Source organism: Acanthaster planci, linkage group LG01, assembly GCF_054643075.1.
Source record: "Acanthaster planci isolate LZ-2023a linkage group LG01, COTS_SCS, whole genome shotgun sequence".
Classification (NCBI taxonomy): domain Eukaryota; kingdom Metazoa; phylum Echinodermata; class Asteroidea; order Valvatida; family Acanthasteridae; genus Acanthaster; species Acanthaster planci.
In genome coordinates, this window is record NC_141777.1 from 9,211,999 (window position 1) to 9,230,955 (window position 18,957).

Genomic DNA, 18,957 nt, shown 5'->3' on the forward strand with positions numbered 1-18,957 from the left:
TGTCACAGCACACCCGAGGGTGGATTCGTAGATGACACCGCATTTGGCACATTGCCATCAATGAGAATGCATTGCTTAGTGAAGGGCAAACCATTCAAATTAATATCCCCCGAAATCACACAAAAACACAAAGTCAACTCCCCGTCATTGCTTGATTCAAGACAAGAACAGGTTTCCCGGCATTCAGTTACGGATAAACTTACAACCATCAGGGCAACACTTCTTATGTGACTGTAACTGACCGGCCCCCTTTAATACCACAAGGATATCGGCATTTTGAAAATCATGCCATCCACACTGACCTTCCTGGAGTGTCATGACCGGCACCGATGAGCTCTCTGTGCATCCCCCTGCAGTGCAGGCTGTGACGGTTACCGCATATCTGGTGAACGGGATCACATCCGTGATATTACCTAGAAAATAAAAGGGGCACGGTACAATGTTTACAGCCACGTTATGGAAGATTTGCTCTTCTCTCCAAACATTGAAACTTGGGTAAGAAAGTCTGGCATGCATAGCAGTCACATTTTAGAATGAAAGAATCAATCCTGTCGAAAATGGTCACTTCGAATGGAGTAAGCTTTTCACTCCAGGGAACTAAGACAGTAAGTGATGCTTGTGTCGGCATCAAGTCATGGGACAACATTCTGAGTTTTGAACAATAGTCTTAAAGTTGCAAATGGGTAATGGCAGTCATTGCACTGTCTCCAAGGTAAACCTACAAAGCCATTAGTCTTTGCGTCAGAATTGAGGCAAACAACACAGGGTTATCATTTCCTCTTGTGCACCTGTTCATTTCACGGGGGGAACAAAAACACGCTGAATTGCTTAGCAAGAGATGGATCATAACAGAGTTCTTATCCCTGACCTGTATACTCGGAGGGCCCTGTGTCGTTGTGGTACATCCTGATGGGCTCTGCCCCTGTCCGATCTTGGTCGTAAGCCGTCAGGACGTAGTGCAGCAGGAGACCGGTGTTGCCGGTAGGACGCTGCCAGCTCAGCTGGATGATGTAACCGCTCAGGGCCACGGGGTCGGTGGGCGGGGTCACGCCAGTTGGGGCTGAGGATGGAGAAGATGGAGGATTTTCTGACCCACAGTGGCGAAACAAGTTCAAAATACATGATCTGTTGTTCTTGGCAGGCACTGCAATGTTTCCTCTATTAAAACCATCCAGACGTGTTCCTCTCGTGCATACCAGCTCATATTTTGTGTACATTCAGATGAAATTTTTTGTGACGCATTCTACCCACTTACACTTGTTTAGGGCCTACATCCCCTTCACTGGCCCTTACAAGCAAGTCAACTCTGTCATTTTTTACAGTTCCTGCACATAGTGTCTGTACACAGCATACAACGTCCGCACATCGTAAACAAGTCAACACTTGACTTAACAAACAACTAATATGTGTGGTATAATAGGTCAAAACTATAGTGAATACCAGTAACCATCTCTGTATGAACACAAAATAGCTGTGTGGTCTTCTCCAACAACCAGTGCTTAAGAGTACACAGTGATTGCCTACCCCTGACTAATTTTCATCAGAATGTGCACAAAGCCATAACACATTCCCTGGGCACAAGGCAAATAAAATTTCATGTCTGTGACACTGCTATCCACTGTGGCTCTTTTCAACTGACTTTAGTAGGAAGTCAGTTAACGAGAGCCATGGTAACAGTGACACAAAGCAACACCCAAACCAATGTAGCACACTGTGGGCACTGCTTGAGTAAATACTCACGCCCTTCTCTTGTTCTGCCTCCCACCCATGAGCTGGTGGTTGATCCTGCATTATTTGTGGCAGTCACTCGATACAAGTACTCTGTAGGACAACAAAGGGTTTGGTAGTTGGTAAAAGTTGAAGAGGGAATAGGCAGTGAATTGTATTAGACTTTGTCACTGTGATTCTGGGTTGAAGATTTTTATCTAAAATCAGACTTCAAATAAACTCAACAATTTTTGGCAAAAGAAAGTCCCTAAGCAGTCCCTGTCCATTTCCAATCAATGCAATGTCAGTCCCAAGGCATTACAGTGTAAGATTTGAATGGCTGACAACTGGACTTAACCTTTTCACATCCTTCAAAATAAACCAGGAGTCTTGATAAATGTTGCAGAATTGAGGAAGATTGAGCCCAGCACTTTATTAGGGGCTGGATGTCCTATGTTAGTTTCAGCGAAACCAACGTGAAGTTGGCTTCTTCCAAATTGTAGGACTTCAAAGATTTCAGGTTTCAATGAAACCCACCCAGAAAGTTAAAGGAGCGGCAAATATGACACAGAGAAACAGCTGAATGCACCTGTGTAAGTCTGCAGTCCGTGATCCCCAAAGCTGGTGCCTTGGCCTGTATACACAGGGGTAGTGATTGGTGTCATGCAGGCACCTGAGGTCGTGGTCTCAGCCGGGCAGCCGTCCAAGTACACAATGGACAGTTGGACACTGCGGATCGAGAAGTCAAGCCTCTGTCCGCTAACCACCAACTGACGCATGCATCCACCAAAACCTGGAGGAGAAGCATTTGGGAAATGAAGTCAAAAGTAAAGTTTGAGCTGGGGACTATCCATCATCAACTATTCCTGACCTAAGAGAAACAGAAAATGGAATTTGTGGGAATCATCCAACTTAGGCTGTTTCTGAACCAGCCGTTTTTGGTTAAAGATTATGGATACCTATACCGCAACATGCCAATGTCAAAATCTGAAGATGTAACCACAAGATACCAATTTGGGCTGACCCTAACTCTGCACAAGTAAAAACTTCTGCTTTTATTGAGCAATGATAATATTTCCATATGAGACCGTCTGAAATTCCAGGAACTGTGTACTGTGTTTAACAAGAACGACTTGGATTTTTCCATATACTTTTTTTGTGAATCTTTAAAGTCTAGAATCTATGTATTCAAGAATTCTGTTGACAAACCTGACTGCAGTGTCAGCCCCGCACCCCGAACGAATTCCATGGCGTTCGAGTCCTCGGGCACGCCGCCCACGAAAAGCTGTGACGTGACGACCAGTGGGGTGCTGTCCCCTGACCCCACGGCCTGCGGTCCACCTAGCACACCCATGCTCACCTGGCCGCCGTTCTGAGCCAAGGTGAGCGAGCGCCACTGGCCATCACAGAGGCTGGCCCCCGAGGTGGACAGGGTCACAGGGTTGCCCGCACCTGTGCGAATGACAAGCTGGGAACAAAGCCAAGAGAGAAATGGACGCGTGACTGGGGTCCCAGGAAATAAGTTTCAAGTACATCTTTCGCGTGAAGTTGACAGACGATTGCAAGCCATCCAAATGATTTAATCCCTCAGTTTGGCATCCTAGTAATGTCGACGTCATGCGGATAAAATTGATTAGACTGAGTCCCACCATGCAAGGTCCATTATTGATTCAAAAGTCATTTTTGCTACTTGGAAATCATTTTGTTAGAATCATAACCCTTGAAACAGCTTAACCCCTAAAGCCTCAGTTTATAAGGTGAACAATTTTGCCCAGACGTGGGTGTGTGTTAAAAAAGATCCACCTCATAACCTGATAAGATGCCACAAATGCAGTGATGTAAGTAATCCTTCGTCTTGAACATAATTCACAAGGCAAGTTACAGTACACCTTTAAAATGTGCAGACGGACACAACAAAAACCAACTCCTGAGTGGCTAATGACAAATAAGACCTGCAATGACCCAAATACACAATCACTGTCAAGACTTTCAAAAGTTTTCAAATGAAACTGTGGTTGTAGGAGCTCTCAAATTAAACTGAAGTTCAGATCCTGCGTGCCCCTCTGTACCTCCAAGTCCCCGTTAACAAGTTGCAGTAGGAAGAAAGCCCCACTTGTAGCGTAGCCAAACATGATCAGTCCCGAACTCAGCTGGGTTCTCATCTCCATGGTGACAATGAATGCAGGCCCGCTGGTAACCGTCCCCTCTGGCAGACTAGCATACCCTGCATAAACAAAATGTTGGATGTCAAATTAAGTTAAGTACAGGAACAAGACCATGGCAAATTGTCAACGGTGAGCAAGGATCTGCAACGCGGACAGACTTGATGTATGACAAAACCGGTTTATATAGCATTCGTGTATGAAATGAACAAGTCAGCAAGGACATGGTTTACAATATCCGAGCAAAATGACAATGTGTCATAGTCAAGACCATCACAAGAAAAAATAAAAGACCAGACACAAGACCATTCACAAGAAACAGGGTGAACACTGACAAAGGAATGCTTTTGTTGAAGTTCATCTGAATAGCTGGTGACTTGAATTCAGGCTGGAGGTCTTGTGTTGGTCTTGTGGGGTTTCAACACTGATGGAAAATGCTAGCTCTTAAGAATAGACTCCTGTTTATGGTCGTCATTATATCAAGGAAACCGAAACATGATTTGCCGATCTTTCTGCAGTCTCTATGTGACAGCAAAGGTTTTAGGGTGTTTAAGAAACAGCCATAACTTATTAACAGAAGGAGACATTGCTAACAAGACAGTAACTCAACTATGTAGTCCAGTGCAGAAATGTACAGATTTTTGCTTCCATACAAATTTCTCAAACACATATAGTTATTAGCGTCCCACTTTCCCTTAAAAATATTTAACATTTCTAAACATTTGCAATATTTTACAGATTATTTTCACGATCTTCTTTCACATTTGTGCCAAGGACAGCAGGTAATAAAAATGGAATGGTATGACAAACCTCTTCCCAAGAAGTGCACCCCTTCTGCTAGCTCCATGGGACACCCCTGCCATCCTGGCACTGTGTTGCGGCTCTCCGCTGCTGCCTCCCACCCTAGATCCTCCCACAACGGGGCAGGGCGATGCTGCCTCTCCACCCGCAGGCCGCGCATGCAGCCGACGAACGATCGCTGGATCAGGGTGCTGTTGCCAGTGTCCATTCTGGACAGGACAAAGTCCGGAGGCAGACCGCCCACGTAGAGACCAGTGGTCACACCGATGATGGTGGACGCAGTGGGGGCCGAGCTTTGACCTGTGGATTAAGGAGGGAAAACATCTGCATAACAATATGAAAAATCTTGTACGATGATCAACAGCAGATTCTCTTGCTTAATAAACAAAGGTTACCAGCTCCAACTCTGATTGTCATGCTAACCAAAAAACAGCTCAATACGATCCCAAAACAATATACATCACACAGAGATTTGGCTGGTTACCTGATTTATCAAGTAAGCTTTTTTCACACTTAAGCAAATTTTGTGCTTAAGCAGCCCTACGAAATTGGCCCCAGGTGAGAGTGTTTTTAAAGTGCCTCCATGCAAGTATGGCTGATGATTCATTGTGACCACTTATAAGAGCATATACATGTGAGGAACTTATTAAGTGCATGCGCTGGTTCATGTATCTATGGGGCACAGTACACACAACCAACTTTCATTTGAATGTGTACAAAACTATAGGGTCTTTTGCAGTGTCACTAGGCGCATGGATGGCTATCGGGTATTATCTCCTTTTGTTATCAGAGAGGTGTTACTTGTGCCTTGAGACCAGAAGACAGTGAAGGGAAGCACATGAAAATATAAACCACTGTCATGCTTACCAGTGTACACCCCATCCACTGTGATGGTCCCTATGACACCGTTGCGCACGGCAACCAGACGGTGCCACTGCCCATCGTCGTACCTCCGACCCCTATCGTTGGTGGGCGTCACGGCTGCAATCCCACCCTGGGGGTCAAACAGGAACCAGGGGCGACCGTTGCGAAGCTGGATAGCGACAATCTCTTCCTGATCTTCAGGTGATACGGCTAGGAGGAGCAAGGCATCGACGGGCATGGTTGGCGAGGTCAGACGCTCCACTCGGAACTCAAACTCAATCCCTGCAAGGAGATTAAAAAGAAGATCAACATTGAAACCAAGCTGTGCAGTGTATTACATACTATTTGTTACAATTTAGAATTGTAGAAGAATGTTCCATTGACACACCCGATCATTATGAGTTCATGAAAAAAAAAAAAGAAAATTGAAGAATTTCTTCATGAATGCCAACTCCAGCCGGGTGCACCAAGGTGGGATCGGTGCACAGCTCTGTGAGAGCTTGGTGCCTTGGTCAACCAACAGCTCATCAAAAAGGAACTGCCTATTCACAGAAATGAAAACTGGTCCCACAGAACAATGTCTCACTGTTGGACCTTGGCTTGGCTGGCTGGTGATCTGAGACTGTTGGGCCTTGGGGATAGTTGACCAGTAAGACCTTGCTACATTGCGCAGGTTTCTAAATGTATAATGTTGTTGCACTTTTTCATTTCTTAGTTCAAAATACCCTGATGGGTTAGGCTGAAGCATAAGTGGCACACACATCTTACTAGAGTTAGCTAGAGATACACTGACCTGTGTAAGCCGAGCTGGGCAGCGTGGAGCTGGGGAACAAGTAGTAAGCCCCTCCGGGAAACCTCGCACCCTTTTCTACCCTCGGCGGGTGAGAGTTGAAAGATGCTACAGTGCGCACGGCGGTGTACAATGGGGTGGGACCATTCTGTTGCAGAGGGGGGTCCCAGGTGACTGACATTGTGGAGAAATTGTAGCCGTCCACAGAGGGTGGTTGGAGACCTTCGGGAACTGTGGAAAAAAAAAAGGGGGTTGCACGTTGTGATCACAACACAGCGCAAATCAATAATCTCTGACTACAATTTCATGTCTTAGTAACACAGTTGATTGCAATGCACAGGTTCTGCTGGCTCCTATGTAAGGTAAGTGTGGCTTCACGAGACGATGGGTTCAATGTCATTTCAGTCAATTTTCTTTGAGCCAGCTTTCACAAAATTACATCATGCAATAAAAAATTTAAATATTAGGTAAATAAGGTATTTTAAGCCCATTTGGTTGTGTCTGTTAAAAAATATCTGCAAGAAATGTCGACAGTACGTGAACATATGCAATCCTCAAGTTGGTATAGGAGGCGCACGTTTATTGCTTTTTTGTTGCTTGCTGCGAGTAGAACGCTTTTTAACTTTAGCTTAGGAGGGGCATATAGAAGAATAACACGGGAATTTTAATACATAACATCTCTTAGCCAATCAAGGGACAGAATAAGTAAGTGAATCATGACGTACGGGAGATATACAGCGGGCTTGATTTCCACTAATGTCAGAAGTCAAGCTTTTTAAGGGGTTGCCTTCAGATCTAGGACATACGCTGTGGTAGGGCAAAAATGAATTCCAATTCCCCTCTCCCTTTGCTGCATCTCAGACCACAAAGTGGTACACACTGAGTGATGTACTTCCTTTCGGGGCAATTGGATGCAGCAATGACTTACAGTCTGTCGCACAATCCAGCCATTCTACCTGATTCAAGTGTTCGTCCGGATGATCGGTCACTCTTCACGCAGCCGATGCTGTTACAGGCCTCGACGACAAACTCGTGGAGAGCGTAGGGCTGGAGGTCATTCACGACAAAATAGTTGGAGGTTCCATTGGATGTGTAAATCAACTGCCCAAAAAAAACCAAAATAGAATATCGTTTCATGGTCAAAATGGGACGAGAAGACACCACAAAACATTCAGCAGAGGGGTTGTAACATTATTTTGGGGGACTTTTAGTGACTAGCAAGGCACCAGTAATCTCAGATATAAAGCTATGATTGTGTGAATCCTACACTTGGTTTTTGTACAAGATGCCACAAAAAGAGAGAAATCTGATTGATGAAACCTCTAAAAAATCTGTGATTTACAGTTGCAAATCCAGAGAAATGTGACTGATGAAACCTCTAAATCTTCTGTGATTTAGAGTCACAAATCCAGAGAAATGTGACTGATGAAACCTCTAAAAAATCTGTGATTTACAGTTGCAAATCCAGAGAAATGTGACTGATGAAACCTCTAAATCTTCTGTGATTTAGAGTCACAAATCCAGAGAAATGTGACTGATGAAACCTCTAAAAAATCTGTGATTTACAGTTGCAAATCCAGAGAAATGTGACTGATGAAACCTCTAAATCTTCTGTGATTTAGAGTCACAAATCCAGAGAAATGTGACTGATGAAACCTCTAAAAATTCTGTGATTTAGAGTCACAAATCCAGAGAAATGTGACTGATGAAACCTCTAAAAATTCTGTGATTTAGAGTTGCAAATCCAGAGAAATGTGACTGATGAAACCTCTAAAAATTCTGTGATTTAGAGTCACAAATCCAGAGAAATGTGACTGATGAAACCTCTAAAAATTCTGTGATTTAGAGTCACAAATCCAGAGAAATGTGACTGATGAAACCTCTAAAAATTCTGTGATTTAGAGTTGCAAATCCAGAGAAATGTGACTGATGAAACCTCTAAAAATTCTGTGATTTAGAGTTGCAAATCCAGAGAAATGTGACTGATGAAACCTCTAAAAATTCTGTGATTTAGAGTTACAAATCCATAAAGTTAGGGAAAATCAGGAGAAATCAACCCCTGCCCATTACTCGAAATGCACATCCGATGTTAGAAAGAGAGCTACACTTAACCATTTTGGCACTGATTTAGCTGTGAATAGGAATCAAATTTGGGGAGTTTTGGACTTGAATGTCCACTTGGGGTCCAACTCAAAACCAGGGTCAAGGCCTTGCACAAATAGGTAGACTCGACTTGAGATTCCAAAATAATTATGAAATAATATGTCTGCAGGCATTTGGCATCATTCAAAACAATGCAAGCCAATACATTTTCAGTAGCTTTTGATGGCAATGTCATTCTGCTGTCTATTTATACAATTACAAACAATTCCTATCATTTTGCAGGTGCTAGAATATTTTCTGAAAGTTCACCCCTTGTTGGCAACAACCTTTGCCTCCTGACAGATTTATCACTTTAGTCTTGAAACGGGAACACTTTCACACAGCATTTAGTAGAATCATTTATCAAGTAGTATTTTAACAACACCATAAGATTTTTCATCCGTTTTGGATCATTCTGTTTTGCTTTCGATGAATTGCCGGCCATAATCTGCCAACAACTGTTATGCCGAAACCTTGACAGTGATGCAACAACAGAGAGGGCAACTCGCTGCTTACCGACTCAATCTCCGGTGGAGCAAAGGGGTTCTGAGATGGCACAATCTGGTAGAGGTTGTACCGGACGATGAAGCCTAGGGCCTGTCTCTCTGTGGGTGCTTGCCAGGTGACATTCAATTGGGAGCTGGTGATGCCGTAGGCAAATGGAGCTGGGGTGAACACGGGCACTAGAAGGAGAACAGCACGGGAAGTGTACATCAGTACTTTTTATCACGGGGTTCATTATATACAATTTATTCGATGCAACTGTAGCAGCATACCACTCCGTCTCATTTGCCCTTATACTCAATATTCAATCTCGGGGACGTTTTGGGCTATTCATGCAAATGAAATTTTCCATACTCATGAGCAAACAGCGGATGCCATCTCTGACAAAGAGAGGTTTGGCTGGTAGAGCCCAAGAAGGCTGCCAGAAATTTGGGGTTTTTTTAACAATCCATCCAAAAGGGTCACCAATCCCTTTCAGGGATCTCAGAAACAAAGGTTTTGATGATGGCCTGTTTGAACGCCAGCCCCAGGTAAATTTGTGTCAGACACAGCTCTAACCCTACACAAACAGGTGCTGAATTTGGGAAGTTCTGGGTTGTAGGATTAATCTAGAGCAAAATTTATCTTTATTGCTTTTGTTTTTTAAATTCTGAAGATGATTATAAAGAAATGTTCAGTTTTGGGAAAAAAAGGGGGAAACCCATAGCAGGGACTGAAAATCCCATCCCCATGTTGAGTACAAATGGGATTTGGACCTCGACCCACAGAGTTTAAAGGTGAGGGAAGTACCACTATGCCAATATGATTCTCTGAATGACTGCACCATCTATGGCTGTAACCATAAAAACTACCGGCTGACAATGCTATTATTTCAATACCACATATAAAATGAAACACTTTCTATCCTTTGTGAAAACAGTGCACAGTATCTCCTATTAACAACCCCATCACTCACTTGCTTCCAGAGTCCGTGCCCGAGCCCAGTTGCTCTCCCCGGTCCCGGCGGCATTCCTGGCCGTCACCTTGAACTCGTACGCGGTGAAGGGCTCCAGCCCATCCTGGGTGAAGTTGGTGGCCGGGGGCTCTGCGGGCGTCTCCAGGGGTGTTAGGGTAGGTCTAGGATTGTAGTAGCCAGCCGGAAAGAAAATGCGTGTCTCGGGTGGGTCACGCAGTCCGTCCAGGCCCGGCAAACCTCGCATAAAGAGCTCATAATGGGTGATGATGCCTTCAAAAAAAGACACCACAATAACATGTTTGGTGCAAGGGGTACACATCATGTCGTCTTTTTCTTTTCTCCAAACTTGGAATGCGAATTTATAGTACCAATTTGAGGACCATAAGTGCTCAAATTGGTACTTATAGCTAGTTGCCATTACAGAGTGAGTGGCACAGCTAAGAACAGTTTGGAAGTAACACACTCTCCAAAAAGACTATTTCTGACAGGAACTGCTAGAATTGTTGACATATTACTAGAAACACTGACAAACTAAAGATATCAAATACAAAACATCCAACGTCTGTTTGGAACATTATTATTAAAGTAGGTTTTCAAATTAAATTCCATCACCAAACTTTCTAAAGTTTGAGATCAAAATTTCAGGACAGTAAGCCTAAATGTTCCATTCCTTAGGTTAAAAAATGGTAAAATTACAAGTCACTTCCTCTTGTTCATAATGTAGCTGAATAATTATAGGGGTAATTCCAGAAATTACAGGTCCTGTCCCTGTCACATCTGACACATGATTTTTGAAGTTCAGAACACATTTTCTAACTTCCAAGAGTGGTGAATTAATGAAAATTACCTGCCAAACAATAGAAATAGTTTGAAATCAATGCCACTGATATTTCCATGTCCAATAACAAAAGTGCAATGTAACAGGCAAACAAAAACATCATGCTTTTGGACCCCTAATTCCTGGAATTACCCAGATTTCATTATTTTCATTCACCATTTGGTTCCGTCGGGGGTGCCCAACTGATAAAGAATGCCGTGGTGCTAATCCCAACCGCATTTGCTTCCTGCACCCCTTCAGGAGGGGCCATAGGGGTGTATGCGACATTCCCGATGCCCCGCCCACAGTCGCTGGCCGTGCACACCATCAGAAAGAACGTGTAGTTGGTGAAGGGGATCAAATCGTTGGCCGTGTAGCTGGTGGCACCCCCGCTGTAGTGCTGGGTGGGTGGGGCCGGCTGGCTGGGCGTGACTGAGGACAAGATGTACCGCGTGACCGGGGCCACGATCTGGACTGGTTTAGACCAGGAGAACTGAGCGGTGCGCGCCCCCACGTTGGTGATGGTGAGAACGTCAAAGTTGGCAGGGATGGCGTCGGGAGTGGTCGCGGTGATCAGTGGGCTGGAGGCAGTGCCTGCTTCGTTAACAGCTTGTACATAGTAGGTATACTGTGTGTAGGGTGCTAGACCAGTATCGTTGTACTCTTGGGTGCCTGCAGTGGCAAAGAAGGGGAGCATTAAGTCAGGTAGGTGTAGTGTATTGGCTCTTTCCTCTCCTTCCACCTCGCCGACCAGGGTTCGAATCCCACCTAGGCCAGCATGTGGATAGGGTTTTCAGTCCCTGCTTAACTCCTTCGGTTTTCCATGGAATATTCATTCAGGGTTTTCCTCCCACCTCTAAAACCGAACATTGCTTAATTGCCTTCTGAATTATGACTTCATCCTGTAATTGATGCTAAATGTGCTGTTGGATGAACAGATATAAATAAATTCTTCTGCCTCATGTGTTCTAGACTTTTTAAGATGCCTTGGATTTTAATGGTTTGATGACAAACATAAATGTTTCACCCATAGAGATCCACCCGGCAGTTCACCTGCAGTGCATGCAGGAGATTAAACGCAAAGTTTTGTCTATCACAAGCATCATAAGCAATGCACAAGTAGTGTTCTCCACGAGATTGGTCAATGGTTTCACAAGAGCATTCATATGGGACGGTAACCCAGGGTCTCCCACTAAGCCTTCTCCACCACATCCTCACTACAAGCTTACTAACTTAACAATATGAACTTGCACAACTTTGTCATCAGTGGCTAGACATGTGAAATGCTGCTGATGATGAGTACTCTTGCAATTTCTGCACATTCAGTTGAAAAATGAACGTCAGTACTTCTCATTTAGACTATGCTGTAGTGTAAACTCTGCGTCTTGGACCAAACACCTGCCAAGAGATTTCAGACGGTTTCCATTTTTTTCCCAGACTTGGATGACATGTACTCACTGAGGGGATCGTTGCCATACAGCCCACTGTAAACCAACGCCCCGTCCCTGTACAATCGGTACTCCAGGATGTTGCCGTTGGCTGCATCAGGGGGATCCCAGACCAGTCGTAGGGAGAAGGGTGTCAGGGCACTCCAGCTGGGGGCCGGCTGCTGCTCTGGAGCTGCAACCAAATTCACAAACAGACACTGTCATTCTTGAGATAATACGCAAATACTGATTACCTCTGGTAAGGCAGAAGAAAAATCCTCTGAAAGCGTTCCAAGTTTGAATTTAGCAAAGGGAGAACAGAAGAGAAGAGGAGGGCCTAGCTTTAAAGAAAGAAGTTTGCAATAATTGGGATTCGTGTCCCGGTCAAAGAGGCAGAACGTGAAGGAAGTACAAAGGTGCTAACTCAGGAAATCAACCTGGCAGGACAAGACTCGACAAAAGGGAGATTTTGGAAAGCCCTGAAGATGGTGCGATTACTCGTAAAGTAAATGTCTAAAATGTATATTTCTTGAGGAGAGAGCGGCAAAGAAGTTAACTGTACTAATTTGCATGGATCACTGAAGGACTGTGATATCCAACACAAGTTTTGAAATTTTTAAAAAATTAATCAAAACAGTGGCCAGAATTCCATGCTGCTCCAACGCTAACCAGAAAATTCAAATCTCAATGACTTTTCAAAGACCTCTTTTCAATTTGCCGCGACTCATCCTACAAAGCGTCGAGTAAATTGCCAGTGTCACTTCTGTGACAAACTTTTAGCCAATAAACGGTCTTAAAGTCTCGTCAGTGTCACTGACCTTTGCTGCAGCCCAGCGGGTTACCAGCCTGCAGGTTGCTGGTACCACTCTTGCACGTGTCGCACTGTCGGCCAGTCACCAGTTCCTTGCATTCACACAGGCCGTTAGTGGGCTCACACGTGGTGTTAAGGCTACCGGCCGGATTGCAGTTGCAAAGCTGACATCTGGGAAATGAGATGACAAGAATGATTGAGCATCTCAAGACATTTGTGAGCACAGAGTGCTTAAAAAAGTGTCTCACTTTAACAGAGAAATAATATAAGTACTGAGAAAACTTTTTAAAAGTTTTACCTGCCCCCATCTTCTTATGATCTGCAAGTACAATGCAAAGATTACAAAAGCAATATAACATCATAAAAAAGTTCTAATTGTACCATAAGCTGAAAGCCCCTACTTCACCTGAAAAATGAGCTTCAAAAATCAGAGGGTGCAAAGTGATTACGGGTTCTTATGTTCCATATTTCAATTTCAATTGCCACTGCAGTGATGGAGGTGGTTTCCATGTTAGCTTTCCAAAAACCTGCTTTTAATTTTGGTGGTTCAGAGAACACTATCCATTTATGAATCAACAACTGGGAGAGAGCACACTTGCAAAATTTGCTTGAGGGTAAAAAAAAAACAAGGTGTTTAGCTCACTCTCCGAGAGAAACTAGTCGATCACTTACGTTCCTGTCAGGTCCCTGAAGTTCCAGAATTCTGGCAAACAGCTGTCGCACTGTCGTCCCGACACCCCCGACGTTGACGGGTCCCTGCATTGGCACTGGCCATTCACAGTGTTGCAGGCATTCGATACTGAACCGAGGGGATGACAGTTACAGGGGAGACAACCACCGCCAACATCCGGGGACAAATAGCCTGGGGGAGACCGTGAGAAACATGCTCAGACAAACATGGCAAATTGGGTAGATTCACATTTCTATTTTTAATTAATGAGCCCTTTCCCAGTAACTACGGCAACACCCAAACTGTTTTTTTTTGGGGGGGGGTGACTTCGGCTGTGGATTTTTACAACTGAAACACTGTGACTGTGGTGAACGGCCATATGCAAAATGCTCATTTCACATGCGGCTTTAGAATGAACAACTGGATGAATAACGACAAAACCTGTCCCAGTTTTCACGAAGGAGTATTTTCATTAATAACATTTGAATACTGAGGGACTCATTAACGTGTAAGTAATCCTTGAAGGTTGTTTTGTTTAAAATGGCAACTGTTCAAGCAAGAAATTTTTGGCAGGATTCTGGAGGAATTTATCCTTATCATTTGAAGTATTTCCTTCACTATAAATAGCTGGGACAAGTCACTTGGGAAAAATAAAGTTCACTACGAAGGACAGCACCAAAACAAGGACTACAAGAGGGTGTCCCTCGCAACACAAGCTATCCCTGTGGGCTGTTCTTCGTCATTGTGTCAAATTCAGTTGTAAAGCATCTTTTCATGTCTTACAGGGACAGAAAACGTGAGCATTGGGCACAAGGCCTGTGTAAACACTTCTGAAAATTTGACAGCCCGTTTTTGCCATTAACCAAATACCCCATAGCTCCAAAGGACATGTTTTGCAACTCACCCACTGCACACCGGTCACACTGCCGGCCCGTCCGCCCATTCAGGCAGGGGCACTGGCCAGAGTTCTGGTCGCAGCCCAGCAGCGTCCCACTGCCATCGTGCTGGGTGCCTGTGGGGTTGCAGGCGCAGGCCAGGCACCCGTTGGGGTTGGAGGGCTCCAGCCCCCAGCTGTTGCCGCGGCACTGGTTGCAGGTGCGGCCCCTGACCAGCGACTTGCAGTTGCAGGTGCCCGTCAGGGAGTTGCATGACAGCGAGGCATTGACGGTGCCCGCTGTGTTGCAGGCGCAGTCGCTGCAGCCCCCTGGGTTGGAGCGCTGCAGGTTGTAGGAGTTGGCACGGCACTGGTCACATCGATGGCCCTAAATAAACAAAGAATTTAGATTATTTACAGATTATCATTCATCAATTTATTCAACAATGACAGAACTTTACAAAACAATATTCAAGAGGAAGATATCTAAAAGCCCGTTTTGAACTTAAAATTACACAGAAAAGCTGAATGTCATGCCCACAGTTTATAGATATTTCCATGGATGTCAATTGTAAAATGTTAAATATAAAACAATAGTTTATCCTGGAACAAATTCCCAAAATGCTAAGACAAGCCTTATGACCATGACGAGTCCTACCATGAGTTATTAAGCAAGTTATGATCCAAACAATCACTGCAGAAACAGGGACTGTCCTCACCCAAGTTCTTTACAAAATAAAAAGAATGCACAGCGGCACCACATTTTGTGAAATTGGTCATGAGTACACAGTGCAAATTATGCAATATGTTTGTTGTCTGAATCTATGCGGTAAACGTTATGCGTTATTTCATAAAACTCATCCACTGCTCACATGCAGGTTACCTTTCACAATGGAAAAATTTCACGTGAAAGTTTCTTTTGTGTATGGGTCCATTTCAGAAATCAGCGATTAGTTTACAGTTGACAAGGCATGCTAGTCTATATCAAAAGAGAAGTCTATGCAGTGTGACTCACTTCAACATTGGCTTTGCAGAGGCACTGCCCCGTTGTCTTGTTGCAGAATGAGCCCGGCACACTGCCCGCCTCATCACAGTTGCAGAGCAGACAACCTCCGGGCCCCAGACCGTAGTACCCATCCAGGCACTGGTCGCAGTCACGGCCGTGCACGCCCGGGTTGCACTGGCAGTCGCCCGTGACCGGGTTGCAGTAAGGGCTGGTGCCCCCGCTGGGGTTACAGCTGCAGGGCTGGCAGCCCAGCGGGTTGACTCTGCTCAGGTTGAAGAAGCCATAGTTGCATCGGTCGCACTTGTCACCTGTGGAGAGTATCATAGACTATCGCTAACTTTTTGTATTCAATTCACACCTGCGTCTCTTAAGTTCCACATTACTCAAAACCTTTCTCACATTATTACCTAATCTGAAAACTAGGGTGAAACTTTTTTGCCAATTTGTTCGAAGTGCACACTATACAGCTATCTTTGAACTTTTTTCGGTTACCAAATAAAAGCATTCTTAATTACAATTTTTCAGAAACTGCACTTTCAATCTTAATGATGTGTTATATTTGTGAATTATATTGATGTTGAGGACAGCACTACCTCAGAATCATAAAAGGACTCGGCACAAAGAGTCGGACTTGGACTCGGAATGCAAGGACTCAACTACAGCACTGATTTATATCCACATATATGCAGGCCAATGTACTTTAACCCTAACTGCCATAGGACATTTGACAAGTTATTATCTTCGTTGGTTCAGATCCCTACAGTAGTCATACACATTTTGGCAGATACTCAAAGGGCCTTATTCTAAGATTGAAAGAAATGTCTAATTGAAACAGAACAATTTTTAGGACAATTTTGTAAAGTTTGGGACCATTTTATCCAAATTTTATCAAATGATTTTACCTGATATCAGGTTTAAAGCAATATAAGTTTTCAATAAGGACATTAGAATGCAATTCAAGCAATTTGGAGATTTTTAAGAAGACATCCCCCAATCTCTGACTGGGCTTGGCTACAGTATATATAGAAGTTTCTCTCACCAATAACATTGGCCTTGCATCTGCAAACCCCCGTCTCCTGATGGCAGGTGGACTCTCCCCCAACAGTCCCCGCTGTCTGGCACCCGCAATCCTCACACCCGAATGGGTTGGAGCTCTGGAGGTTGTAGAAGCCTGGTCGGCATGCGTCGCACTGGCGGCCTGTGGTGAAGTTCTTGCAGGGGCACTGGCCACCAATCTATCAATAGGTTTTTAATAAAGGAGAATTATTCAGAAATTCTGAATCACAACTTGGTTTGTTCAGAAGTTGTGAATCTTATTTATCTTTATAAAGTGGCACTCTCAGCACTTTACAACATACCCTCCAGAAAAACAAACTTTTGAATCATCCTTTCAAGTATAATCAGCGATGTTTCAAATGCATATAACTATTTCCATCAGCTCTTTATTATCTCCACATTACAACCTGTAAATACTATTTAGAATTTCATTTCAGGTTGCGGCAAAGATTTCATTTCAGGTTGCAGCAAGGATTTCATTTCAGGTTGCGGCAAGGATTTCATTTCAGGTTGCGGTAAGGATTTCATTTCAGGTTGCAGCAAAAGAGACACAAATATATATAAAACTACTTTCGAGTGGGCTGTGACCGCAAACCTCGTTCAACAAGTTTTAGCGTTTGGTTGATTTTTATTTTCAAGAAAGGGGAAATGTTAAACTGCTCTTCAGGGGCACTTCTCATATAACTCGCTAAATCTCCTACAGCAAGCCATGGTGTATACACAAGGGCAAAAAAGCTGGAAGGTGTCAGAATATAAATGGCCAACAACAACTGATTTCTGAAAGAGATTTCTTTGCAACTGAGCTGGCTTGCAAAAGACACATCTGATCCGAGTTCAAAGCAAAGTACTTAAGAAATGTGATAAAAGGGCATTGGTACCACCTCAAATCTCAGTGCAACATCCACTTGAAATTAACAGCCCGTTTTTCAGCAGCCATGTAACTTTTGTCCAGTAACCTAAGGAGTTATGGTTGAGTCACTTTTTTAAATGGCTCAAGGAATATAATCCAAATGACTGAGTCACCATAACTCAATCTATTTGCCACTGAACTTTGGAAGTTCTCCCTCAACATCAGTTACAAATAACCACTCCCATAAAACACAAGATTTCCAATGAATTCTTTTCCATGCGTCTGGTTTCCTGCCTTCACTGTACTCACCATGTCACAAACGCCTGATCCCTCCATGGTGCCATTGGTGTAGCAAGCGCACAGCCTGCACACATCAGGAGAATCAAGGGGCGCAGTGACCTCCATGTAGTACCCTGTCTGGCACCGGTCACAGTGACGCCCCTCGGTGTTATGCTGGCAGTCAATGCACACCCCACCCCCACCCCTGTAAAAAAGAGCACGACTTACAGATAAGGCCTATGAATTGAAGATGTGCTTTGTTTACATGTGCATTTTGCTATGAAGCCAGGGGGCCCATGGTCCACTGAGCACCATAGGAAAGCACACATGTAAAAAGAGAGTGTGGCATCATCAGCATAGAGGTCCACTGAGAATGCGGGGAACAAGACACAAAGAGTAACAATAGGGGTCCTGTGAGTCTACATTCCACAGAAATCGTAGTACCCAGCATACAAATATGCTATGAAGTTTAAGAAGTTTAGGAAATTCAATAAAAAAGGGCAATCAAGGTTTCAAAAAGCTGTATACCATAACTCTCGTATGTTACAGGCGTGAAAATTTTTCACTTTAAAAGAACTGATAAAGACGGAACTGTGTTAAAGACAGAGAGAAGGTTATCACTCCCACATGGCACAACAGAGTAAATTGGACGTAACTAGTTCATAGATGATTACTGCTCTAGAAAACAAAGTTGCTAAGTACATGCAAACTTCTCGTGCTGCATGATGGCTGCATGAAATGTAGCATGCAGGCATGAAAACCAGAGTCTCAGATATTGGAGATTTCAGAGAGTTGACCTCTTCAGGGCTACCTGCATGCATTTGCCATTTCACTACTCCAATGGACCCAACTTCAACTTGACTTGCAGAGAGAGACACTGACAAGCAAAACGTTACCTGGAGTGGTCATCTGGGAAGGGGTCCACAGTGGCATTGTAGTCACACCTGTCGGCGTGGTTGTAGCAGGTGCACGGTTTGCATGCGTAGGCAGCCTCCTGATCACCGTGACGGAACGGCTTGTCGTTGTACAGCGGAAGGCACGAGTCGCACTGCAAAAAGTGGGCCAACCATGGGAGTGCTCAAAGTGGTAAAATGGTTACCATCTCTTTGGCTTTCATTACTATGACATTACATTTCCTTTAGATCAAAGTGCTATAGGAACATGGAATTCTGGGAGAATACATGGGCGATACCACCAAAAATCAGAGAAAAAAAAAAAATAAGCCTCTTGTCAGCTGGCCAC

The 18,957-nt window shown here is 44.1% G+C and overlaps 1 protein-coding gene across 1 annotated transcript in view; it reads right to left on the reverse strand.

Moving 5' to 3' along the window:
* The window catches only part of LOC147800307 (usherin-like), a 54,930-nt gene that overhangs the window by 34,252 nt on the left and 1,721 nt on the right, over positions 1 to 18,957 (reverse strand). Inside the window, exons 2-22 of the mRNA XM_087142524.1 lie at positions 18,612 to 18,763; positions 17,746 to 17,920; positions 16,570 to 16,765; positions 15,540 to 15,838; positions 14,555 to 14,912; positions 13,653 to 13,842; positions 12,988 to 13,151; positions 12,201 to 12,362; positions 10,920 to 11,414; positions 9,926 to 10,195; positions 8,983 to 9,149; positions 7,281 to 7,425; positions 6,328 to 6,555; positions 5,538 to 5,816; positions 4,680 to 4,970; positions 3,777 to 3,931; positions 2,917 to 3,175; positions 2,297 to 2,500; positions 1,741 to 1,821; positions 869 to 1,060; positions 303 to 413 (exon numbers count right to left, since the gene is read on the reverse strand). Coding sequence (XP_086998650.1) covers positions 303 to 413; positions 869 to 1,060; positions 1,741 to 1,821; positions 2,297 to 2,500; positions 2,917 to 3,175; positions 3,777 to 3,931; positions 4,680 to 4,970; positions 5,538 to 5,816; positions 6,328 to 6,555; positions 7,281 to 7,425; positions 8,983 to 9,149; positions 9,926 to 10,195; positions 10,920 to 11,414; positions 12,201 to 12,362; positions 12,988 to 13,151; positions 13,653 to 13,842; positions 14,555 to 14,912; positions 15,540 to 15,838; positions 16,570 to 16,765; positions 17,746 to 17,920; positions 18,612 to 18,763 — 4,573 coding nt within the window. The remainder of the gene's footprint in view (positions 1 to 302; positions 414 to 868; positions 1,061 to 1,740; positions 1,822 to 2,296; positions 2,501 to 2,916; positions 3,176 to 3,776; positions 3,932 to 4,679; positions 4,971 to 5,537; positions 5,817 to 6,327; positions 6,556 to 7,280; positions 7,426 to 8,982; positions 9,150 to 9,925; positions 10,196 to 10,919; positions 11,415 to 12,200; positions 12,363 to 12,987; positions 13,152 to 13,652; positions 13,843 to 14,554; positions 14,913 to 15,539; positions 15,839 to 16,569; positions 16,766 to 17,745; positions 17,921 to 18,611; positions 18,764 to 18,957) is intronic.